We start from the raw sequence: 25,635 nt of genomic DNA on the forward strand, positions 1-25,635 counted from the left end.
TACTGCCCCAGTGCAAGGTTAGCTCTCTATGTTGTTCCCCAAAAGTAGTAAATTCCTCCCCTCTGCATTAGGAATTTAGTAGTCTAGAGAAGAGGGGAAGGAAAGAATTCGATCGCCCCCCCATGTAGTTTTGAAATACTTCCATAAAGCATTATTTTGGTGCACCGGCTCCTACTGCTTCAGAGAAAGCACAGCCTGAACACGGCGTCAGGGAAGTACTGACCAGAAAGACTGGGGCAAGGCTGTGTCCAACAGATCCTCCTGCAACTGGGACCATGGGAGGGGTTATGTACACTGAACAGCAAAGCTCAGGTTTCTTGGAAGTTGACACTGATGCAGCTGCACGGAGAAAAGCTCCTGTTAAGTTACAAAAGCAGAGCAGTTTTAATTACAAATATAGTACTTACCTGATGGCAAAGCCTCAGGCAAACCTACAGCAAGCACCAGACTTTCCTTTGTTTCTTCCCTTACTCTAGTGAGTAGTGTAAAAGGCACATACTGCTTACTAGGACAGTTCGTATGCAGCCCCTTTAACCAGGTGTCCAGTTCTTTAATGATTCTGCTACTCATCACCCTCAGGTAATTACTGTAAAAGGCACAGCATGGCCTAGTCATGTCTCAAAAATGCATTCACCTCAGAGGCTTCCTACCCTGGGAAGATCATAAAACAAGCTGCTCTTGCATATGAGCAAACAGGGAGGAAATGCAGCTTGATCCTCATGTATAAAATGGCATTTCCAACCCATGCAGTGGCTGTGAAGCTCCTAAGAGCTAGGGCTTTATTACCAAAGCTGGAAGTCAGACTAGAGAAGTCAGTATGGATTCCATGACAGAGGCTGCATAAGCTCCCCCCGAACTGCCTACTTCCCTGGAAGCATCTCCTTCCTTTTTCTAGCTGTTCAGTCAAAGACTCCAGTGAAGTCTTAGATGCAGATTGCTACAGAAGTTCACAGATGATACTTTATTAGAAGCAGAGTTTCCACAGACCTAGTCTATCACCTCCAAGGAAGGAGGACATCATTCCTACAGACAAGGATCTAGCTGGAGCTAGTGCCTTATCTGCTAGGAAGGACCACCTTCGTGTCAAGATCGGAGGGGCCATTTCACAAAGGCAGATGCAAATGAGTCTTGCTTGGCCTTTTACTCCCATCTAAAGGCAGCATTTAGTCTTCCCCCCCAGCTATCTTTTGAAATGTAGATTACAAAAAAAAGACAAACAAAAAAAAAAATCAACCAATGTGGGCTCTAGAGATAAGAGCAGGCTTAGTTTGAAGGTGAGGCTGTGTTGAACAGCCTCAATAGTTATGAAATATTGTCATATAGAAGAGAACAGCAATGTATGTCACTGAGCCGACGCTTCTGGCACTTATGCTGCCAGTAGCAATGCCTCGTTGGGCTACATTTGCCTCCACTTGGCAACTGCAAGACACTTGTTAACACATTTGCTTCTCAGGTTGATGGAAATTACAATTCTGATTCCAGCTCTGAAATTCTAATTTACATTTTTTTTACCTCCTCCAGTAAGTCTCCACTCCCTTTCCCCATCCCAGGAGGCTGGACTTCAGATATTTTTTCACATATGCCTCAATACAGAGACCAAGTGACTGATTTACATAAGATCTAAACAATTAAGTCAAATACTTGCCAAAATTTTATTTCCTTTGATCATTCCAATATTTATAAAAATACTTTCTATAACTTTCCAAGCAACCTAGCAGCATCTGAGCACTGAACAATTCTCTGAATGTAGCTACAATTTTTTTTTTTAAACAACTTTATGAAAACAGGTTCTTTTTCTGCTCTGAAAGTACAAAATTATTTATGAAGTTGAACTGCTTAGCAACAGAAACAAGCAACATACTTTCTTCCATAAAAAGCAATTTATTTTCTTTGCAGTCTCGTTTTGCAGGCAGGGATTATTAGAAGCAGATTCTTATAGGACTTATTATAGGTCACTGGGATACTAAAGTGCATCTGTTTATTATCTCTCCATAGGTGCCACATACACTTCTCAGAAATAAGACTGACAACAGTGGTATAGGCTCGTGGTTTTAAGAATTGATTTATGTTGAAAATCAAGTGTTGGCTTTTCAAGGGCTGTACTTGTTGATAATTCTCCTGGTTAATGCAAGTTGACACTTTCATATGCAACAGGAGAGCTGTTTGTATAGTTTGACACAACTATAATCCATGGCTTAAGATTAACCAGGCCAATGCGTTTGTAATTACAAGATAATATTCCATTGTACTGGTATACAGACTTATTATGCCAGGTATGTTATTTATGCAAAACGAAAATATGGAGGTTACTCGCGAGTGCAAGTACATTTTAATTCAAGCCTCGAGCCCAATATTACTCTTTTAAATGACTGTCTCCCAAATATCCTCAAGTACATAAACGGGAACTGGCTGCAATGGTAAATAATACATTGCCATCTCTTTGATGAGACCGTGTTCTAAATTTTTTAACTTTTAAAGCTTTGTTTACATTAATTTAAATGACTATTTTGAAATGAGAAATCTTAATCTTTAAAGAACAGCCAGTAATTCCATCTTTATATGGTAGTCTTAAGTAACTTTATTGTTAATAAAAGTATAGTTATTTTACTCTGAACAAGAACACTACATGCACATAATCTCTGCATAAGTGACTTAAATTCTCAGTCCTTAAAATAATTACCAAGCTATCAGCACTGATGAGAATTTCTGAGCAATGGAAAAAGAACTGCAGATCACCCTCAGGACACAAGGTAAGCTTCGAACTCCTGGCACTCATAGCAAGCAACACTGTCTAATACCCACTCTCGAGTCACCATGGCAACATTGTCCTTTTGCTGGATTGCTGTAAGACAAAGACACAAACATGAAACTGTTAGCAGTGAGTCAAAGCAAGCTTAAGGTGAGCTTTCAGATTAAGCTATCTGCTTTATCTCTGACATTTTAAAGGCCTTGAAAGAAAACCAGTAAAAACTGATGTGGTGCTACTACTCCTTTTAACAATCCAAGTGATATTGCTGCTACAAAAAGAATAACTGTTTGGCAAATGGTCAGGCAGGAAGTTTTCAACACCACAGAATAAACACTAAAAGCAAAGAGTGCAGTGCTTATCTTTTAATTTAGGACCTCAGTGACAGAGCCTCAAGCTCCTGTCTGCTCAGGCACACTGAGTATGTGACAAGCATTAAGTCTCATTAAGAGAGAAGAAACAGAAAATTAATGAAGTGCTCCCAGACTGCTCTTCACAGTTTCAGGATCTTTTTCTTTATTTTCTCATTTTCCCAGTGCCATGGAAACAGCTGTTGTTTTTACATCGTCCTCCTGCTTCTTTTTTTGTGTTGAACTCCACTGTAGACTAACTAGCTCCCATTCATGCCATAACTCCCACTACCTCATTTAGAAGTAAGCCAGTCTGGAACACTTGCACTTCCCAAGTCTCATGGTTTCTCTGGTGTATTTCAATTAAAAAAAGAGGTGGGGGAAAAAGGAAAAGCTGTATCAGTTAATGCTTTGTAGCTAGATATTCTTTCCAGACCAACAGAATCTTGTCTCATCTGAGACCTTCTCCTAGATCTTACTAGTTCCCCGTCCAACCAGAAAAGTTTCTGTATAGCTGATGATACGTAGGACAGCTGAGCCAAGAATAGGATTTGCCTGCCAGACTACCTTTTCAGACTCTATTGTTGATTCTTGAGATAATAGACCTTGTCCTTCCAGATTTTTCTTCCAAGACATACCTCCATCTCCAGATGCAGTAGGATTCTGACTCCTCTACAAACCTGACATGTAGCTACTAAAAGGACTGAGGTGATAAAGACACTCAATGTGTATCAAACCAGTCCATGACAGAGTGTCATTTTACCTCTATAATCCGTGTTTTCCATCCAAGCATCTGGCTGCACAACCACAACAGCAGTAGAATTCTAGGATTTCAAGAGAAGAAAAGAATAATGCTACTATTATCTGTCTCATTAAATTACTCTCACCCCTATCTGCAGAGAGCAATAACTGGACTAACTCTGCTTCAGTGCATCACTTTGGAGAGGAATTTAAGAAGTGGCAGTAGAGGAAGACAGATATTAGCTCCTAAGATTTTTGTGGCTTCTCTCCAGGAATGCTGTGACTAAGCTAAGGCACTAAAGGCTTTTTGTGCTGGAAAGTGAGGCACAGAGCTAATCTCTTTTGAAATCAGCAATCTGGCCTAGAGCGCTCTGATCAGTTTTCACTATAAGTTAGCCTGTCTTCAAATACCGCATGGCCAGAGCTTAGAACAAGAACTGCTGCCGTGCAGTTTGGCAGCTCTCTACCACACCTGTATGCACAAGTCTTCAACAAGCCCACAAAGGCCCCGTCATCATCTTCCAACACGCTGTGTATTATCTAACTGCAGAAGTGTAACATTCATTAACGTACTGTTGGATGTGTGAACAGATGAAGTTGCTTCACAACGGAGGCACCACAAAGCTCCACCATCCATTCTAGGTGTTCTGGAGAGGTCAGATAAACAGTCTATTACTTCAATGTTTTATATCACATTGAAACTGATACTATTCCCTAAGCCCTCATGTGTTTGTTCCAAGTTATAAACTATCATTATTTGAAAGAAATGTAAGCCTTAGTAGAGAGTAAGTCCTTTCACTTTCTAGCCTGCTGAGGAACATCAACTCACTTGCTTCTCTCACTCTCTAGTCAGCACTAGACAAAACAAAAAAACCCTGAAAAAGCAAAACACCTCATGCCCAGAACTTAAAGAGAAAGTCACTAACAATCTATTTCCTCTTATCATAAGGATGCGAGACATGAAATTAAAAATCAGAAGTTAGAACTGTGATTATCTCATTAACAAAAGTAGCCAAAGTATTTAATTTCCACCAATTTGTTGAATTTATAGTGAAGATGATAAATAAGTCTCTCAAGTATAAGAGCCATAATTGATGATCACTGCAGCAGGTGAAAGCACTGCATCCTCTGTAGTAATTACTGTAAATGTCAAGAGATGTGAGGATATTTTACCCAGTCAAAATGAAGTTATATTGGACAAATCAGAAAGTACCTGCTGAATAAGCCACAAGAACAGGAAGGTACAAATATTTTAAGTAGAAAAATTCTAGCTTAAATTTTCAAAACATCTACTATACTTTAATTCAACTTTAAACTAACAAAAAGAAGCTATCCTGCCCAGCTTTCTTTGTATACAAACTTCTTTGTTGTGTGTTTCACTTTTAACATTTGCTGCTAAGAGATGACTACACTGAGGATGTGTCAACTGCTAGAAAAACGATACTTCAGAACTGTTTAGTAAGACAGAAGAAAAAAATGCTCAAATACAAGTGTTCAATAGCATCTAAAGCAATTACCAGATAGTATATTAACACTTCTCCTTCATTGCTAGAGAATTGGAGATAAACTAGATAAAAGGCCTGTTTTGATAATACCGCAAAATTGCCAGAGCAGTTCTCTGAAGACATCCAAATAGAAGAGAACACTGTTTCCATTCTATCTGGAGACAGAACTGGATAAAATTCTTTACCTACACTATACCTCATGTAGGTATCTTGAAAGTTTCAGAGTAAAAGAGGTACAAGAGTATCCACAAGGAGGTCAAATGTAAAACTCTGGTGAATGCACACAATCCCTCTTCAAGTATTTTATGTTAGGAGTTTATTTAATTCCACTAAAATGACACACCTGTAGTCATATCAGTGAAAGGTCCATAGCAACAGATCTCAAAGTCTTTAAAGATCTGAAAAACAAGGAACATGTTAACAGAGTACATATCCTTAAAGGACAATACTTAATATGCTGATTTCATTGCACTTCTAGGACTGGTTATCAGGCTACCACTGCTGCTGACAGAGCTCACCTTTCATGTATAAAAATGCTTAATTTATACAACTCCATATATACAGAACAGCAGAGAAACTGGAAGAATTTCCAGATATTCAGCTAGCATAGCACGTAACTGAAACAGTCATAGCAGGACAGGATTTTCATCCCTGATGTGCTCATACCTTTTCAGTCAGAGACTGCCTGGCCCTCTTCGGACCTTGGTGGTTTCTCCCATTGATTACATCACCTCTAACTTCAAAGTTCTCCTGGAACATAACATAAACAAGCAATCAGAAGTTAGAGACTGAGAACACTCTCCTGGTCAGAGTTCTGCATCAGAACAGGAAGTTGTCAGATTTCAGAACTGGAAGCCTTACAATTAAGTGTGTGCAGAAAATTAAGTAAAAGGATTTTCAAGAAAAATGATGGAGAGCAGTAATGAAACACCTGCAGCATCAGACAATTTTTAAAGAAACAAGTTATAGCTAAACTGTATAGTAGTCTAGCAAACTGTATAAAAGAAGGGGCACACTCCAAGACTGTGAGTAGTCTTCTTTGATAGACATTATCAGTACATAATTTCTAGATGTTCAACATCTATTTTATTTCAAAGCATTCACTTAGTATATAGATTAACAACAAGTACAGTGCTGCATCTGATAACTTCAGGCCTACATCTGACTCAAACTCTCATTTCTCCAATACTTTCATGAAACTTCCAAAACTTCTATGCAGTCTAACCTGCTACAAGAGTATAAAGAACTGCATATTTTCAGTTTACTTGAAAAAAGTTTGGTTTTTGTTATAATTGGAGGCTCTTCTCCTTGCTTAAAGCAATGTGAGAGTGTCTGACAATGTTAACAGGTGTCCCATATTCTGGCACTCCCAGGCAATTATGCAGCAACTTCCCCCTTTCACCCCAAGCACAGGAGGGCCTTTAATACCCCTTCCTAGAGTGTTTCTGGGGCTAAGATTTTTCTTGTTCACCCTTGGCTTGGCAACAGGGCATGTGGACGCCATACCAGAAAGTGGACATTTCTGCTCATTAGGTATATGAAATCCATACTGGGTCACTAATATGACATTCTTCAAAAATACAAATACTACCCAGGAATACAAAAATCCACCTAAATCAGGGTCATATTAAATAAGCCATTGCTACTAGGAAAGGTAGTAAATGCTGGAACAAGTTTTCACTAGTTGGCTATTCTAAAGTTTAAACAGAAAACAAAGCTATGTATATAGCTATGTTCCAACATTATTTACTTAAGCAAACAATAGATCTCTTCCCTATGCTGTAATCCATCAATACTCATAGGGACACTTAAAAAATATGTCTATAACCTGTTCCAAAAAATAACAGGGACCCATTATGTCTTCAATAATAATGAATATATATAGCTTAAGTGAAACTTTTGGTCCTAGCATTTTGTCAAACTAAAATCCCAGTTTTCAGAGTCAAATTTCCATATGTTAAATGTTTAGACAATACTGGAGATTACCAATAGGTCTATCAGTGTAACGCTATTGCTTACATATTTGACATTTCACTCTTAAGAGAAAAGACCTACCTCATCCAGTATCCTTCCTTCTTTGAAAGACTGAATTACCCCTAAATAAAAAGATCAGAACAGGACAAGTCATTTTATCCAGCAAAATTGTTACTTATTTTTTATTTTAAAGTATTTAGAAGAAACTCTGCAAAACATCAGATGCCAGGACATGAAGATATTTTTTTTTATTAAGTGAAGAGTACATTTGTGGTAGAAGAGCAGAGACCATTTAGCTCCAAAACAAGGTATACTTACACTGATAACTAACTACCCATTTTCTTCCTGCAATACCCAGAAAGTACTTCAGTGTCCGCTCACACACCAGCTCCTTATCTGCAGAGCAAACAATAAGATCTTTCAGTTATCCCATGAGTGAAAAAAACAGCTCTCATTACTTGCAAGTAAAAGCAAAAGTTTTTAAGTGCAGCAGCAAAATATCAAGACCATCTATAGAAAGGTTCCGAAATTCTAGTGTCCTGATTCTACTAAGCTGACGGAAATGAGCAGAAGCTAAATCACATGTTCAACCTAACCTCTGAAACCTTTTGTAGCTATTCAGTAAAGAGGCAAGAAAAAGCATGAATACTAGCCAAAACAGAGGATGCTAACAGTAGGATTCAGTGCCTGACACTGTCATAAACTTTTATATGACCATCCATTTAAGACCATCTTCTACTCTACCAAACCAGGCACAACTTCAGAAGGCAGTTTATCCTGTCTGTATTTGTATGAAGACAGAATAATCTACCTCTCCAAAAACACATGGTCATGGTGTCTATGATACACTTCCTGAAGAAAAAGGCAAAAATTGAGTCCATAGATTTTGAGTAACACAATTTTCTGGCTCCTTTTCTAGGTTGGTTTTCAGAAGCAAGAAAGGCTTATGTGATAGTTTGTACCCAAATACAAGTCAGCTAGAAGTGCTTCTATGAAGCAAAATGCAAGCACAGTATATAGCATACACACACCCAGATTTAGCTCAAAAGTATTTTGCTTTTTAAGAAAATGTTGATTAAAAGCTAGGTGGTAGCTTCAGCAGAGAGCTTAAATGTAACCTATGCCTAGACACAGCAGTATAGTAGCTTAATTTTACTGATGAATATTATGCTTTTCTGAAGTCAATATAATGCTGTTTCAGAATACAATAGTCAAATTTGAAACTGTAGTATAGTACTGAAGTTTCTATAAAGTTCCTTCAAGCTTTTAATAATGGATTTTTGGAGCTCTACCAAAGAGCAAAGACTTGAAGTACCTTAATTAAGCATGCAAATAATGGTTACAATGAAGCGTTAGTGCTGCTCTGTTCCTATGGAAACATGACTTCACTATCAGCTACCACCAGTTACACATACACTTAAGTCCCAGTTTTCTATTAAAGATAAGTTTCTTTCAAAAATTTAGAACAAATCCAGCATTTATCATCCCTACAAGGAATTAGGAAACCAAAATAGCATCTTATTTTCAAGAATATCTATATCCCATTTCTTTAGAAACTATCTTGCCTTTTTTTTTTTGATTGGTTCTGAGCTATTTCATGTTAACATGTTGTAAACACCTAAAAATTGTGACCAAACAGCTGGAGAAAAAATATTCAGTAACATTAACTTCAAGTCATACAAGGAAACAAAACATACCCTCACTCTGATTCTATGAATTAGAGAAAGAAAGATTCCCAACTTTAAACAAAAAATATTATGATAAACTATTAATACCTTCTCAAAACTATTCTAATTTCTTGCTGAACTGTCTGCTTGTTTAGACTGAAGTTAAAATTCCATATGGTATAAAAATATAGGATTTGTTCACAGAGCTCCCAACAAACCTGTTTTCATTATGACATGAGTTGTTCCTTCAGTAATGTGGTTAGATAAAGTGCTCTGAGTTTTTCTCACAAACTTCCGAACCACCAACTGAAAAGTAGTTAAGAAAATTAATAGCTAGCATACCAGATTAAAAACCCCAACAATTCCATTTTATAGAAATATAACATAATAAGATAGTTAAAGTAATGGTTTTATTTGTGCTGGCACACAGAATATACATTTCCTTTAAAGTCAATAATTTTGGCATTCAACAGGCTAAAGGGCAGCTCTCAGTCAGTAGTTTGTAAGCCAAAAGCTCCTCCTCAAAATGGATCGTAGAAACAGGTGTATTAGCAATTCAGAACTGAAAAATTACAGAAATCCTCACTATGGATCAGAATTTGGGTCAAGAAGCAACATTTAAGAACATTAAAGAAACCAACCAAACAGCCCCCTCCCCTCCAAGCCCCAAGGCTTTCCAGGAATAAATCCTCTTGCTTTGGAATAATGTTTTTCCCCTAGACACTAGCCAGTCATTTAAAAAGTTCAAACTTCACTAAGCTTAATAGTGCCATTTACAGGCAGCATTCTTCATATTTTTAGGACTGAAAGAGTTTGACTTGAGTTGCTGTATTACAAATCTGCAACTCCTGTAAGATTAGTTTCCATTATACTTAGATCTCTCTATGTTGAGGACTACAGTGGTAATCAGGGACAATTATCAAGTGATCTCTAAAACTTCTGAAATCTACTTACATGTTCACTTTGATTCAGACCCGATGCAACAATTGACATTTCTCTCCTGTTAGTCACAACTGCACTTGTAGCATTTTCTTTCCCAGCTGCATTGTGCAGAACAGATACAGGAAAACACACAGTTCTCTTCGATTTACACTCTTGAGCACAGCTTTTATTAGCATCCTGAGCTACAATAGAACTATTTGTTGCTTCTGCAGCTCGAGGGCTAAGCACCCTTACAGAGGAGGAAGACTTATTTGGGCTCCTGGTCACATTTCCAGAGAGATTTGATAAGACAAATGCACTGTTTAGCCTGGTCCCAGATTTCTGCTCATCTGTGTTTTCTGAAGGAAAAGAGAAATTACTCCTTGAAACAACTTCATCCTTCTTGTAGTCTTGGTGGAAAGCTGTTGCTCTACCTTTTAAGTTTAAACACTGCAGTCACTTCCTCTCCTTATTTATTACTTCACCTTTGCCTCTGTCATTACTTTTTCCTATCTGTAGCTGAGACACTAGAATACCTGTGAAATTTTTAGTAGCGTATCTGTCAAGAAGTACCAATTTATATGCAAGACAGATAATAACTCCTATTACTGTCAAAATGTTGTCCAACCCCATCCTGAGGGGCAGCTATACAGTTGGGCTACCAAAAAAACCCCAAACAAGAAGTGGCATCTTTTTAAATTGACCAGGAATATATAAATTAAAATCCTTGATTTACAAGAAAAAGTTGTATCTTGCTGGTATGTAAAAACATGAAAAAAGCAGAAATCAAAATGTGTTGGATCCCTCTTAAATGTTACCTGCTTCAAGCCGACAGTGACTATAGTCTTGCACTACTTCCTGCACAGGTTTTATCATCCCAGAAGGAGCTTTGCTCTTCAGAACACCATCACACTGAAGACCTTTCTCCAAATCTGGTCTCTTTAACAAACAGGATTTAGAAGATGGAAGCAACAATTCTGGAGACCTTGAGAGGGGGAAATTGGTTTGAATACCTTTTTTACTCTAAGTGACAGAACCATGTAGCAACAGCTAAGCTATTGTAATTGCTCAAAAGCTGAGAGGTATTTATGTACACATTTTTTCTTTTCCTCCTTTTTAAAATACAAGATTTGAAATTAAACAAAACAAAAATGTTTACCTTTCTTTTTCTAACTCTTTAATTTTACTGTTGAGAGAATCACTTGATATAACATGGAAATCATTGGCTGAAAATCCCTTTGAACTGCTGCATTTGTGATTTTCAAAATTTCCTTCTGAGGTTGACTCTGCTCCTTTAAAAAAGAAAACATTCTTAAACAAGCCAAATAAAAGCAACCATTCTTAATTGTTTCTTCAGGTAAGAAGTCAAGCATTCTCTAAAATCTCATCCAGATACACTTCAGAGAGGCAAGTGTCCCTAAACAGAAATCTACACAAAATACTGAGAAATTTGAAGCACAGATAAAAGCTACATTTTATTTCACATATTAAATCATCTACAAAACTAAGACGTTCAGCTATGGATGTATTAGGTGGAAAGAGCAGGATATAAAATAGGTACACTATTTAGTGCAATTTGTTTACAAATCTCAACACATACCACATCTCTGTTCACAAGCAGTAGAGGCATTTATTTGCTAAAGGTGCCTGTAATTTTTATCAAACCATCAATAAGTCCAATCAGTTCAAGTTTTTACAAGTTAAAAATCCATATTCTAGCATAACAATGTGAACAGGCATTGTATTAATGAAATGATTTTAATTAGTTTTCCCATCTAAAGGAAACTAATCATCAATTTGCTGACAATCTTCAAGCAGTCTATAGTTATCTTACGAATCTGGCCTGAGGGGCTTAGAAGTGTCACATTTCAGTCTTGTTTATGAAATAACATCCTCAAACCCTAGCCAGGTTGAGTGCCCTGCAATTCAGCAAGCTTTGTTAGCTAACCATGGGCTGTAAGCAGTCTCTTAGTGTCAGTATACTGTTAATGTTATAATGGCTCAGGATGACCCAAAGATGAGAGAGAGCAGGCTGAAAGCACAGTGCAGCTGTTAAATCAGTAACACAAAATCCGAAGAGGATTACAGGGAGTTTCTTCCACAATAAGCAGTCCCACTTTCCTGTCAGGAATTCAGGTATCGAAGCAGCAGCCACAGCAGGGAAGGATGCTGTTACTTCAGATTTTGCAATGAATTGAACAAACCACTGTGTACGTTTCAAAGGCTCAGCCTCTTCACTTTTTCTGTCTCAGCTCCTTTTCGCCATGAAGGAGCTGTGTGATGCAGACAGACTACACTGACAGCAGAAACCAACTTGGAAGCAGAAGACCTATTGGTATAGCTGCACCATACTGGCTGACTTTTTTTTTTAAATAGAGGTTAATCTAAAGGTCTCATACCTCACACAGCACAATGTCATCTTTTAGGAGATCAAAAGCAGTCTACAGATCATTTTGTGATATTTGACTAGCAGCCACAGCAGTGATGAAAGCCCTTTAATTTAGACAGAAAAGACTCCACAGTGAAAGCCATACACAGTAAAGGCATGGTAAGACACTAAGTAACTTTGAATTCCAGGATATCAAGTTATTCTAGCTGCCCTCGGAAAATAAAGATAACTGACTGAAACAAGACCACAGAACTAGAAATAAATTTTTAGCAGCAAGTAGGATAAAAAAAGCACTGGTACAATTTATCTAAGAGTTCAATAAGCATTACGTCTTTGGAAATCTTTAAATCAGCATTGGGTGCCTTTTTAGAACACTGAGAAGTTCAACAGTGAGCATCTCTACTTACTGCAGGCTTTGTTCAAAGAATGCTCTATGCTCTGTTGCAGAGCAGTTGTCAGAACAGTAATCTCAATGGCTGTCTTGCCTTAAAGAAAAACCTTAAATAAAGCCCTCTCACTATTACTTAGATAGCTGGCAGTAACTCACTTTATCCTCAACATACAATAAGGCTTCAGCAATTACTAAAGTATTATTCACCATTTATTTCCTGGCTTGTGTACTTTCCAGCTAGAAACTCTGTGTTCCTGTCCTGTTCAGGGCTTTACACACCAATACAGGTATTCTCCTCCTCTCTGCCCATCAGCAGCCTGACCTATACTATATTACTTTTGACAGCCAGTACATACCTAACCAATTTCTGTCTTGTTCCTTGATAGCCAAAGGACAATTTCTACCACAGCAATAGAGGCCAAGTCCTTCTGGGTGTTCAGCCACTCTCCCAGTCCCTTACCCATTCCAGTGAAAGAAAACAAGAGTACAGCTAGAACTGACAGAACAGCAACATGGGTTAGTACTGCCAAGCCACAAACCTACTCAAACCATTTAGACAATTACACCATGTAATCTCACACATATTTGTAACAGGAGTCTTTTTAGGCTAAGTGTAGCACCTAAGTTATAAATAAAACATTTCATTGAACAGCTGAATTTAGGCAAAATTGTGCTAACATACCAATTTTAAATTAATACTATAATTTGTGGTAGAAGGAAAAAGAACTAGTAATAGTCACACAACTGTTTGTAAGAAAGCTGGGAAAGGTTTTCACTGCTATTTACCTCTCTGTCTCATTTGTTCCATTCCAAGTGTTCCTTCACTACTGGAATGGATAGGTAAAAACTCACAGGCCTGACTTCCATGCTGCTTTAGCACTGCTTCAAGTACAGCCATTTCTTGCTGAAGTTTTCTTAAGTTATTTTGCATAGCATTCTTCTGCTGCAAAGGATACACAATTGTGCCAACATTAGCAATCTCAGTTTTAAAGAGTAAGATTAATTTCTTTAACAAACACTTGAAAATTAGAAACAGTAAAATTATTTTGAATTATTTTTTACCCCGTGTTCAAGAGGTGACCATGGTGCTTTTACTGTAATAAATAATGCACACATGCTATGTCAAAAGGAAAAACGCGAACAGCCACAGTTATTTTACTGTTCAAGTCATTTCAGTTTAGACAGCTCAGAGTTTAATCAGTCAAGAAAAAAAAAAGAACTTCTGCAAAGATTTCTTAAAGGCGTTTTGTCCCAACTGCATTAGTTTGCATTAGCCACTTAATTTAAAATTTAATAATGAACATCAAGTATTGAGCCTCTGCACTTTCCACCATTACTGAAAGCCCCAAATATTGTCTAAAAGGAATGAAATATTTAATCCTACTCTTCCTTACTTTCTCTCTCAAAAATTACAATACCCTCTATTAAAAACATGCCATACACACCTCGTAAGAAGAGCTCAGGGCCTCAAAGGACCCTTTCAAAAACCTGAAACCTTCACCACACAAAGCAGTTTCTACAGCACTAACACTAGGCTTGCAGCTCTAGCACTGGCACCACAGGGAACTTCCTTGTTACTGAATCAATACAAAAACCTCAAACAGAAAACCCCCACCACACAACAAACCAAAAAACCCCCCACCAACTCATACTGCCACTATTCCACTCAACCCTAGAATATCCTAGAATCTCTATCAATGAAGCTACATCACGGGGCAATGTCCTGCCAGCTGCCAACATTTTGCACCAATACAGTAAACAGAAGAACCAGCCATGAAACACAGAAATGAAATTCAATCTTCTTTGACATACATTAAAATCCACAGGGCTGTTAATGCTCAAGAGAGATTTGGCATAAGACCTGCCTTGAAGTTAGAGAACAAAAAACCCAGCCCAACAAAAACCCCACCAAACAAAGCAAAACCCCAAAAACCAAAACACACAACAGAAAAAATTCCCAAAACCCCCAACCAAAAAGCCTCCACAATCACCCATAAAGTCATGCCATTAAGCAGTAATCAGGAAATTAATAGTAAAGAAAACCCTGTGCTAAATACACCTTTCATTGGACACTGCCTGTTGGGTCTTTTATCTAAAATATTGTAATATGGAAGGATTTCATTTAATCTTTACTCTTAGAAGGCAAGTCTCCATGCTTCTAAATATCATAATGTAGCAAATCCAATCCTTATCACCAATCATTATAAATTCCTATCAATGAAGCTTTTAAATACAGGAGGCTGGAGTTTCCAGCATTCGTCAAATATGGAGATTCATTAACTAGCATCTCCCACAATTAAGCACTGTAATCAATACCACATAACAAGTTATAGCCATTAGCATGCAATGTTACCATGGAAGGCAAAGTTGGACAATTCTTCATTAATTATGCTCTTGGAAGTCATCTAGTGACACAAAGAATTATGAGAAAAGCAGTTTCCCACTACACTGACTTCACAGCTTTCATGCACTTGCTTGTATCCTAGAATGCAAACTACTTTTAGAATTTAGTGCATAAACTCACTTACCTGCGTAGTAAGAATTTCACCTTGAGAGAATGGTCCACATGAATCTTCTACATTACTTGTTTCACTGTCATATCCATATGCTTCACCTTGAAGAAGATGGAAGAAAAATCTTAAAAAACCACCAAAAACCCAACAAACATTATCCATAATCTCTTACCACACAGACCTTTTAGCCAACTGTTAACTATAATGATAAAGCCACAAGTTTTGGAAACACTTAAGTTAAAAGCACAGATCTACTTTAAGTGAACATTTTGAAGAATACCATGTCACACGTATGGCAAAGTCAATAGAACTCAAAGCCTTTCAATAGTGATGAAAGAGTCCTAAATATTTATGAAAGTCAAAAAAGTCAAAATAACCACTACAGAATTCTACAGCCAATTTCAACAAATGTTTCATCTGGGGAAACAGCTTAGGTAGGTTTTATGAAATTTTGCTGAGACGCAAGTATCACATTGCAGTAAGAAAGATTGCATTTCACTCAAAAATTAATTCCCAAACTCACTCAGTCCAGGCTCTAGCGCCCAGTCTATCCATTTTTGCTCCAAACAGAGAACACTGGAAGAACTTAATTTTCAGGAAATTAACCACTGAGGGTTTTTCGTTTGATTGTTTAGGGCAGATACATTCCTTTAAAAGAGCAAGCACCACATAAATACAGAACAAAGTTCCCATGCAAACACCAAAACCCTAAGTGCAATGACACTACAGACACAGCTGCAGAGATTAAAATTTTGGTTTGTACCTCGGTTTGCTCCCATGTTTGGGTCTTCTTGGCATTCATCTCTGAAGTTAGTTTTGCTTCTCTTCAGACCTCCATTACAACTTTGAGAAGTTTCTTCACTCTCATTCACATTGCTCACTTGTTTGCATGTATGAATTTGTATTGAAGGTTTCTCCAGGTCTTGCGCTCCATCAAGTGATTCTTCAGACAGGTTGGACTGGGAAGAAAATAAGTTGACAGAGCATTCTGACCCCTGGCTTGGTGAAACACACCCATTACTTAGGGCAGCTTCAGCCATTTTCTGCATATTATTGTCATCGTCACTTCCATTGTGAGGCGATGTGATGGGACTTACTGAAGACTCTACCACAGATGTCACTTGTTTATTGATCTGCAACGGTGTGCTTACTGATTTGCCGAACATTAATGTCTGAAAACATGGTAAATCTTCATCCTCACTAGATTCTTCATCTGAAGATTGCAGTTTCTGCGCTCTCCTTCGAGATCTTTGAATACCTTGAGATCTTGGCTTAGAACTAACATTTCTACTGTTTAGTTCGTTTACCAGGGCATTGTCACATCCTTTTACAAACACAGCAGATCTCTCTCTCCTATCAATTTCAGAAAAGCTGGTGTTCTCTTCAATCTCAGAGCACAGTAAGCCATCAGGGGTTTCAGACAAACCTGTAAAATCACTATTCCCTTTAAGAGGTTCTTCTAGAGCCTCTGTAACTAAACACTCAGGCACCCCTGTGCTACCAGTTTGGGTTGCTTGTTCTTCATTCCCTTTTCTTTCTCTTCTGCTACTTTTTTTCCAAACGACTTCATGGCTGAATTCAGCAGGCCTTTGCTGACAAGTTGCAGGACAAATCATTGATCTGGACTGAAGATACAGTATTGGTCCTTTGCCATCAACAACCTTGGTCTTTCCTGCTTGATCATTTTCTGAGCTGAAGCATATTTCATCAGCTGTGTTTAAATCAGTTCTTTTGAAAGTGTGCTCTTCTGTATTACTCACATCACTCTGGCTTCTATTACTTTTGGTTGGATTCTGTCTCAACTCGTATTCTATCCCTATGTCAGTCAACACCATCTTTTTGTTTCCTTGCTCTCCTTTTTGCAATTTGTTGTTGCTTTCAGTCTTAGCAGTACCCATTCTTACTGGTGTCAGAGTCCCTTGATTTGAACCCTGTGAAACATCTTCTTGATGTTCCCCAGTGTGCGTACGGTCAGTGTTGCCAACAAAGCAAGTCAAGGGATTAACACAAGCGGATTCATGTGTCTTAAGCTTCTCTTTCTCACAAACCCTACTCAAGCATTCAGCAGCTGTATTCTCTTCTTGCAAGTCTTCTGTTTTTAAGTATCTGCTATGCTTATTTTCTACCTGTTCAGCACATGATATCTTTAAAGTTGCAGAAGCAGTATCTTCTCCTGCACACGCCTTCATGGGAGTAGGATAAAGGCTAAAAGATAGGCGTTTTGAATGCCTAAATATATTTCGCAGATACTGTGTGTCTAACTCACTATCTTCAGCTTCCTTGGTCAATTCTGAAACATTTTCAGCCATCGGCAACTTCTCAGTTCTGAGGTCTCCTGGAACATTTTGTGTGTCACGTCCACTGTCCTGGGGAGCAGCAGTACATGGTTCAGTCATCACTTCAGTTGGGTGGGAAGTGGTTTGCACCACAGTCACTGAAGGAGACTGTAGGATGACAGGGCTACCTAGTATTTCACCTTCTGGAGAACCTGCATCAGGTGCAAAGGAACTACAACTTGAATGCTGACATGAAGATGTAGGGTTGAAGACACTTCTTCCAGTTTCTGCAGTGTCAGATGAATTCTTCAGACTAACCTGTATTCTATTCCTTTCCAGATCATCACCCTTTAGATTAGTGAGTGGCTTGTAACTCAGTGTACCCGGGGGCTCACACTGGGCTTTGCATTCAGACTTGTGAACTAACACACTCCTCTGGACTGCAAAGGAAGACCCTTCATGATCGCTATCATACTTTCTTACTCCCTTAATTACTACTCCTTTTCCAGTTTTTGTCATTTCTTCAGAAAGTAACTGAAGCCTCCTGCTGCGCCTGACTTGTCTTTGCTCAGACTCCACTTTCCTTGGTTCTTCGCTGCTTGGATAGCTGTCAATCTGCGGCTCTTCTGGATCAGGAGAAAGAGAGTTTCTATCCACTAACTGTAGAACACACATGGTTCTAGTAGAACGTCTGCATCTTTTTGCTGCAGAACTTTTCTTAGTGCTTTTTTGATCACAGTTACTCAGTTCCAGCTCCCCATCACAGTGCTTGCCAGCCACCTTTTCAGTAGCTTTTTCCCATATGGATCCTCCTCCTTCCTCAAGTTCTGCTAGTGTACTATCCACTCTATTTTCAGAGAGCTGACTCTCATTAACAGCAGAGCTTTCATCACATCTTTTCTTTTCGGTATCTCCAAGGTTAACACTTTGAGGGCACCCATCTGCCTCTTCTGTATCTTTTTTGTTAATGAAATCCTCAGGTTGCAGGACACAGGAAGTCTTCCTTTTTCGTTTCAGTCCATCTTTGCTGGAATTATTCAAGCACTTCTCATAAGCAGCCACATCTTCCTTTTTTGTAGTAGGTAAAATGTCTCTCAAGATAATAGGGTGATTTGACTTCCTCCCTCTCTTGTATGTTTTCCCAAATATTTTGTCTTCGATGCTATCTGCTGTTTGTTTTGACCATCTCTTGTTTCCTTCAACCACTGCAGTTTCCATGGAATCTACCATAGGGTCAGTCTTTTCTGAAATACAGGAATCTTTATCTGATAAACACGTATCTCCTTCACCTGAAACATCAGTTGCTCCAGCAGAATCATCCTGGGAAGAACTGGAAGACAGAATGTCGTTGCTTTTTGAAAACCATTCATTGACTTTCTGAATGCTTCGCTTCATTCTCTTCCTAGAAACTTGATTCAGGGTAGCACAGTGAAGCGTCTCTGGCTGAAGTAGTTTCTCCAGAGGAAGTTCTTTTTCACAGAAAGAATCATTCTCAGGTTCATACATTTCCACAGCTTTTACATTTTGTGCAATAATATCTATTTCCTTGCTTTTATCCAACCTGCTCTCTGAGCTATCTTTTAAGTCAAACTCTTTGCTTTCACTATTGTATTGAGTTTGCTCTGCATCCATTCCTTCTGTGTTCTTAAAGAAAGATGTGTCCCCATTCCTTAAGGGACTGGCACTACCTACTCCATCACACTGCTCTGTGAGTAGGTCTACAGCAAGAACATTTAAAGGAGAACTCTGGTATTCAGTCACATTCACTTGGCCAGGTTTGGCATGTTCACCAATGCTGCGAGTGCTTTTCTTGCTCAAGCTTTCCTTCGAGAAATCACTTTCACCTGAAGATTTATAGGTATTATAAATTATTAAGCCCTATTTTACATCCACGAGAACAATGACTAGCTTAATAGCTACTTTGTTTTAAAAGAACTGTTCTTATTTCCCCCAAAACATAGTATGATACTGCACAAGTCTCCCTCTAGAGAAAGGGAGAAAGATGAAAATACATGACATATGTTCATCCTATTTCTTACATGAATTAGCAGACAGTGCTCTTAACTTGTATTATAAGGGATAACATGGCTTATGTAGAATAGAATAAGTTTTGCACTTTGATCAAGTTACTTTTTTCCCCTTCTGTTCCTGTGCACAGAATATCCACATTTTAAGTAACTAGTCTACAGGCAGTCTTGTATTATACTGTCACTAGCTGTAAGCATCAACAGAACTACAACATACGGGATGTGAAATCAAAATGTTAACTTGTGGTCTTTCTTTCAAGCTGAATCATTTTTGTCACCAAAACAAACACACCTATGACATTTGGTAGAATTATTTCTTCAGCACCTGGCTTGCCAGGCTGCGTATTGCAAGAATATTCATTCCCCTTCTCAGCACTCTCCAGTCCTTCTAGCTTTTCTTGAGACAAAATCTGAAGCACTTTGTCTTCTAACCTGTTGGGAAGAGAAATCTACTTTCATTACAGAGAAAATGTGAATAGACATAATAGAAGATGATACTTAATTTTCCCTTTTTGCTCTGAAAGTGTTTTTGGAGAAGTCAGGCTGTATGATTGACACTCGCCACAACTAAGAACCCCTCCCACATTCCTGAATTTTACATTTACTTTCTAAAGCATAGGTATGTGCTTTTCTCCTGAAGATCTAATGTCTGGGTAAGCAACAAAACATTTAGAAAACAGCTTTAAAGCATATTATATGACAAACTGACGGGAGTCAGCTACCTATTCTACCTTGCTGCCCCCAAAGTTGAAAATCACTTGTCAGCTTGAACAATTCTATCAGTCCTATGCAAAGAAACTAAAACATAGGGATGAGAACACTGAGCGACTGTCTTTAGAAAATATGAATTCCTTAAGTCACCTTTACTTACCCAGTATTGTTTGCTTGTTTCAAAAGCTCTTCGGATGAATCAGAGCCTAGAAACAAATCAGCTGTTACTCCAGTAGAAATAGTTTAGAAAGGCGACTTGCCAGATACAGTGTCTATTATCACAGAACCATGCATGCTTAGTTCTTTCTAGAGGTAGAAGCTTTCAACTTTTATCAGATGAAATCAAGTTTAATTGCACAGTATTCTACCTAATTATAATGACTTCTATGTATAAATATCTGCACGGCTCCAGCATAAAATTCTGTTTAAATACAGTGACTGGTAACAGAGAGCTACTAAGAATTAATTAGCTAAGAGTTAGTTTCTAATTTCTAAATTTATACATGAAACAGCTGCTAGTATTTAGACTTTTGAACCAGAAGTCAGAGCAATATATCTGAATATCTGACTCGGATCCTTTGATTGATATTTGCAGAAGAAATAAGGAAAAAAGCGAGGCAATGAACACTATCTGTTAAAAGGAGCACTTCCTTCCTTGAAGTAACAGGGAGAAAATAAACTATGCACAGCACCTATCTTGTTTCTCGCAGCAGTGGGCACCAGATAAAAAGGAAGCTCTGAAAAGCTAGGATAGAAAGAAATGAAGTATTCTTTTCTCAATTAGATTTCATTCTTATCTCTGGTTATTCACTAGAGCCTCAAGCACTGGTGACAAAGCTTAATATTTTTTATAAACCAGCAGTTATTAGTTATAACAACTACAGCTTTTTTCACATCTGTAAGCATCTTCTCTTCTTTGGATCTTGTACACTGAGCCTTAAAGGTTTGCTACAGCAGCGTTATTTCCTACAATATAATAAATGAGATAAAAGCCCCTTTGGTTTACCAACTTGTAATTGTCCATCATTTGTCCCTTTGTTTTAATTTTGGATGTTACGGAGGAATTAGTGTTTATAAAGATTTTGAACTTCATCACCTCCCATTACTTTGCAAGCATTATACATACACTCAACTAGTGTGGATCTACAACAGATCTTACCAAACTCTATATAAATCCCTTTTTCAGAGTCATATTTCTGGGTTTTGTTTCTTAGGGAACACCTTCTGACCCCAGTATCTGTAAGCTGTGTATCCACATTAGCTTCCTGCTGACAGGAGAACAGAAAGGAATACTTATTGATAACAGTAAGCTATTTCAGAAAAGTAAGAATTACTTAAACTACAGCAGGGAGTGCTGATGCATATGAACTAAGCATTTAAATTGGCAGCCTCTACACAAAAACCTAACACATGTAATTAATCATACTGGTATCAGTAATGGAATGTATTACTAGAAACAATTATGCATTTAACAGCTCAAATCATTAACAGTTTTATCTTACTTAGCATTCTATTCAGCATCGAGCAGATGAGACAAACAACATACCATGAACAAACTCACACATACAGCAATCACTTATAACTTGGGTAATGTCATAAGAATTCTTAAGATGTATTCATGGTCTTACCACTAGAAAAGTAAAAAGCCTACCAATAGTTAGACAATCTAATTAAACAAGCAGTATGAAAAAGCTTTCAATCCTAGTTTTAGTAACAGAATATATTATGGCAATATTATCTTTAAGTTTGGATTGCTTAATGCAAGCAACTATTTGAAGTAGGTTAGGAAGACAAAAATATTTAGACGACCTTGTCTGAAATATTAAAGTCAAACAGTAATCTGAAAGCAACCCAAAATCTCCTATTCCATTCATTTATGTATATGCATGTATGCACATTCCCAACAATCCACAAAAATAAACTGGGGAAAAAAAATACCAAGGTGCAGTTTTCTTGTCCATTTTCTTTAGCACTTTTTCTCCTGTTTCTGAAGCCCTTACTTTGGATGACAGAACCTTCTTTATACAGGAACTCAGCAGCAGTGGGTTCTGTGGATGTTCTAGGAAAGTGATGACTGTTTAAAACTGAAAAATGTCAACAGGAAAAAAAGCAAAAATATTTTCTTACAGTGAGCATGACAACAGGCATGATATATTAATAAAAAAGCCTTGCATAAACCCTATGCAACTAGCACACATACAGCTAAAATACAATTATCAAAGACAGACATCTGATCAAATTATTAGTCTGATTGTTCTTTATAAGTACTCTTCAAGTATTAAGTAAAATCTTGATCTTGCCAACTAATTTTCCCAACCAATTTTGCTTCTATGGATAAGCTAGCAAGAACAGGATCTAATATTAGTGATTTTAGAAAGACTGAACAAGTTGAAAAGAATTTGAAAAGAAAGTCTAGTTTAAAAAAACCCGCAAACCAAAACCTACAAACCACCACCCACCCCCAACAACATCTTGTTTCCCATAACATAAACAAGCATGCGTCTGACTTGCCAATACCCTTTACAAGGCACCAAGCACTAGAAAGGATAAATTTGGGTTCCAAAAGGAGATATATATATCTGAATGACACAAGTTAACTTACACTGTTATAGCACTTGCTCATTCAGGCTCTAAGACTGAGAAGTTAAAGCTGGAAGGGTGGCAAGAACAGGACTTTGCCACAAAGATTATTTGATACACACTCAGCCATATTTCAGGAACTAAAAATAAGACTGGTTGAAGTCATCAAATGCACAGTTTAAACCCTTAAGAATGTTCAAGAGATTATTGTATGAACCTTGGGCACTTAATGGAACTTATGCTTCTACATCCAAGAAAAACTTCTCCATATTGAGTACTGCACAGTAAATGAGATACCCTGCAAATAATGACGATGCAAGTGCCAAAATATTTTTTTTAAAAAAAGTAGGATGTATGCATTCACAACACTTACACTTTACTCCAGTGTCAAGCTCAAATGCATGGATAGTTTCTAATAATCCTTCAATTAGTTGTTTAAATCTGGAATTTTCTTTCAGACTTCTGAAATAACATCATCACATGAGTTGTTTTAAGACAAACGAATGGGTCAACTATTAATAGTTGTCCAAGAATTAGGTTCAACAAGAAAAGGAGTAAAACTGAAGTGGAAGATGAGACAATTAGAAATTGTTGCTGAGGAATAACACAATTCTCCAAAGCAACTATTACTACAGGAATTAAAACTACCACAAAGTGAAAATCTCGTATTTTTCCTCACATAAGTATAGCACTGAGAAACTAGTTGTAACAATTGAGTAATACAGTCTATAATTGATAGCACAGACATTTGTGAAGAATGGTGTCATCATCTGTGACCACTTGAAAATAAGGCACTAAAGAGTTACTCCGTTAGAAACCGACAGTTTACTTCACTCTTTCTTGTTTGTTTCAGGCTGCTGCTAAGACTTTTTAAAGACAATGATTAATTTTTCCTTAGAATTCAAACTTCTCATCCTCAAGCCCACTTGCAAAGATGCATTACCTCTTGGTAACTTCTGTCTTACACAGAGGACACTGTATTACACCTTTTTTCTTTTTGCTGAGGAGTTTGAACATGCAGAACCTAGGAAAAAAGAACAATCACAATGGTAACAAAAGGGAGGATTTTATTTTCTTAAAAACTGAGCCTAGGCATGCACCACTTCGTAGAAATCCCTCATTATCAAGTTGAATGCCTGTATTCTTGTTCTGGTGTTAATCAATCCCCTTTGATACATCTGTGAAACTACAATTATTTTTTATTCAGAATTGATTTCTCCCCTAAAATTGCTAGACATTAAGTTACCAAAAGACAGCATACATCACTAGCACTAAAGAAAAGAAGTATACATAGAAGATAAGAACAGGTTGACTAAGCATTGCAATTACAAGTTTTCAAACCTACCTGCAAAATATGTGATCACATTTTGTTGAAACTGGCTCTTCTAGCACATCCAAGCTACCAAAAGAAAAAGGCGGGAAAACAAGAACATGGAAGTTACATATAAAATAGGAGCAATGAAATAAGATTCATAAATAGTCACTTTCCTGAGCTTAAGAAAAAAAAAAATCTTGGTGGAGAAGAGAATTAGGACACATTTAACAATTTTTCATTTGAGAACCAGGTACAGTAACAAATACTCATCAGACATTCTAGGTATCTAGGCTTTAACTACAATCTATGCTATTTCAGCATTTGTTTGCATTAAAGAACTACAGACCTTACTTACCTTTTAGAGACAAAGATCCAAAGCTGCTTTACAAACAAAACTAATCCAATCAGCTACATTTGTTTCATAACTGGATAGAGGACTGACACATTTAGGTTTTAATAGAAAAGCAAAATTTACTAGAATATAAGAGCAAAATACAGGTTCTGTCTTACTTTCTCACTTGAGCCTTACAAAACATACTTAGCCTTAAAATACAATTCTTTTTGCTGTCTGATAACCCACAGAACTGACAAAGCATTTGAAAAGAATAGAGAAGAGAGAGGGAAAAAACCAAAGACTCATTAACTACTCTAATACAGAGTTCATATTATTCTCCTGGCATACCATATTGGGCACTCCAAATTCTTCTGCATAGCTGAAAGCACATTTTGTATCTCTCCAATAGCAATCACTGAGAAGTCCATCCTTCACATCCAAAAATACCCTACAGAAAAACAAGAGTAATCAACTTTGTGAGCTGTTGCATCCCATGACGATGTTTTCTCCTGTATGGCTTTTCTATAATATGTGGAACAGTATTGAACACTTTGCTGCTATTTCTTGAGTTTGGCTTTACAGCACTGGTGGAGTTCTTACTCTGGATGTTTACAGTTAAAACCTGTCAAGTCTCTTGTAGTCAAAGGAGTAGACTGAAATAGTTTACACAAGTCACATTCAGCAGAAACTCAGCAAGGGTATGCACAAACATAACAACGAAAAAAAAAAAAAGAGCTTTTTAAGTGAAAAAGGATGTAAAGGAGACAGCAGACATGCCTATGCTAAGGACCCTGGGAACTGCCGACACCAAGCAGCACAGGTAAGACCCTACAGCAAGTATCGCAAACCCAGAACACGAAAAGAAACCACTTGACCTTTATTACTCGGCGGCAGCTCGGGAGCAGGGACAAGCCCTGCAACAACGCCTATCAGCAGGCCGAAGCGAAGCGGCCCAGCACCCAGCTCGCCGTACTCCAGCCACCCGGCCCCACCGTCCCGCCGCCGCAGGGAGAGCCAGTCACTGCTGGTGCGACTCACCAGGACGCTGCCGAGACAGAAGCAGAAGGAAGCCGAGGCCGCCAGGGCCAGAGCCACTCGCCCGACTCAGAGGCGCTCACGCACCCTCAGGAGCCGCCCCGCAGCACCACATTTCGCGCCCTTTCCACCGCCCGGGACACGGCCGCCCCCAGCAGCC

The 25,635-nt window shown here is 38.0% G+C and overlaps 1 protein-coding gene across 4 annotated transcripts; it reads right to left on the reverse strand.

The window, feature by feature from the left end:
• Positions 1 to 317: 317 nt before the first annotated feature.
• On the reverse strand, positions 318 to 25,621 carry BRCA1 (BRCA1 DNA repair associated). Of its 4 annotated transcripts, none has more exons than XR_012626279.1 (23): positions 24,789 to 24,877; positions 24,137 to 24,190; positions 23,735 to 23,815; positions 23,165 to 23,253; positions 22,150 to 22,295; positions 21,371 to 21,476; positions 20,372 to 20,417; positions 19,793 to 19,932; positions 15,961 to 19,317; positions 15,213 to 15,298; positions 13,471 to 13,627; positions 11,064 to 11,196; positions 10,723 to 10,889; positions 9,938 to 10,263; positions 9,202 to 9,289; positions 7,635 to 7,712; positions 7,398 to 7,438; positions 6,009 to 6,092; positions 5,686 to 5,740; positions 4,411 to 4,484; positions 3,860 to 3,920; positions 2,681 to 2,842; positions 318 to 339 (listed from the first exon to the last, which is right to left on the reverse strand). XR_012626279.1 is itself a non-coding variant. In XM_074849427.1 (23 exons), exons 2-23 carry the CDS (start codon positions 24,866 to 24,868, stop codon positions 2,739 to 2,741), a joined length of 5,556 nt encoding a protein of 1,851 aa, XP_074705528.1. In that variant the 5' UTR covers positions 24,869 to 24,888; positions 25,479 to 25,621; the 3' UTR covers positions 2,555 to 2,738. The 4 variants fall into 4 exon arrangements, 3 of the variants coding, with proteins under 3 accessions (XP_074705528.1, XP_074705529.1, XP_074705527.1); XM_074849427.1 differs by lacking the exon at positions 318 to 339 and adding an exon at positions 25,479 to 25,621 and having other exon boundaries at positions 2,555 to 2,842; positions 21,371 to 21,479; positions 24,789 to 24,888; XM_074849428.1 differs by lacking the exon at positions 318 to 339 and having other exon boundaries at positions 2,555 to 2,842; positions 21,371 to 21,479; positions 24,789 to 24,926.
• Between the last annotated feature and the right edge of the window lie 14 nt (positions 25,622 to 25,635).

This window comes from Strix aluco, chromosome 24 (genome assembly GCF_031877795.1).
Source record: "Strix aluco isolate bStrAlu1 chromosome 24, bStrAlu1.hap1, whole genome shotgun sequence".
Classification (NCBI taxonomy): Eukaryota; Metazoa; Chordata; class Aves; order Strigiformes; family Strigidae; genus Strix; species Strix aluco.

Coding starts and splice junctions, on each gene's coding strand:
- BRCA1 (XM_074849427.1), bottom strand. CDS start 24,868: ATGGACTTCTCAGTGATTGCTATTGGAGAGATACAAAATGTGCTTTCA. Junction 24,191..24,788: donor AATTTGGAGTGCCCAATATG/GTATGCCAGGAG, acceptor TTCTTTTGGTAG/CTTGGATGTGCTAGAAGAGC. Junction 15,299..15,960: donor AAACATGGGAGCAAACCGAG/GTACAAACCAAA, acceptor ATCTTCTTCAAG/GTGAAGCATATGGATATGAC.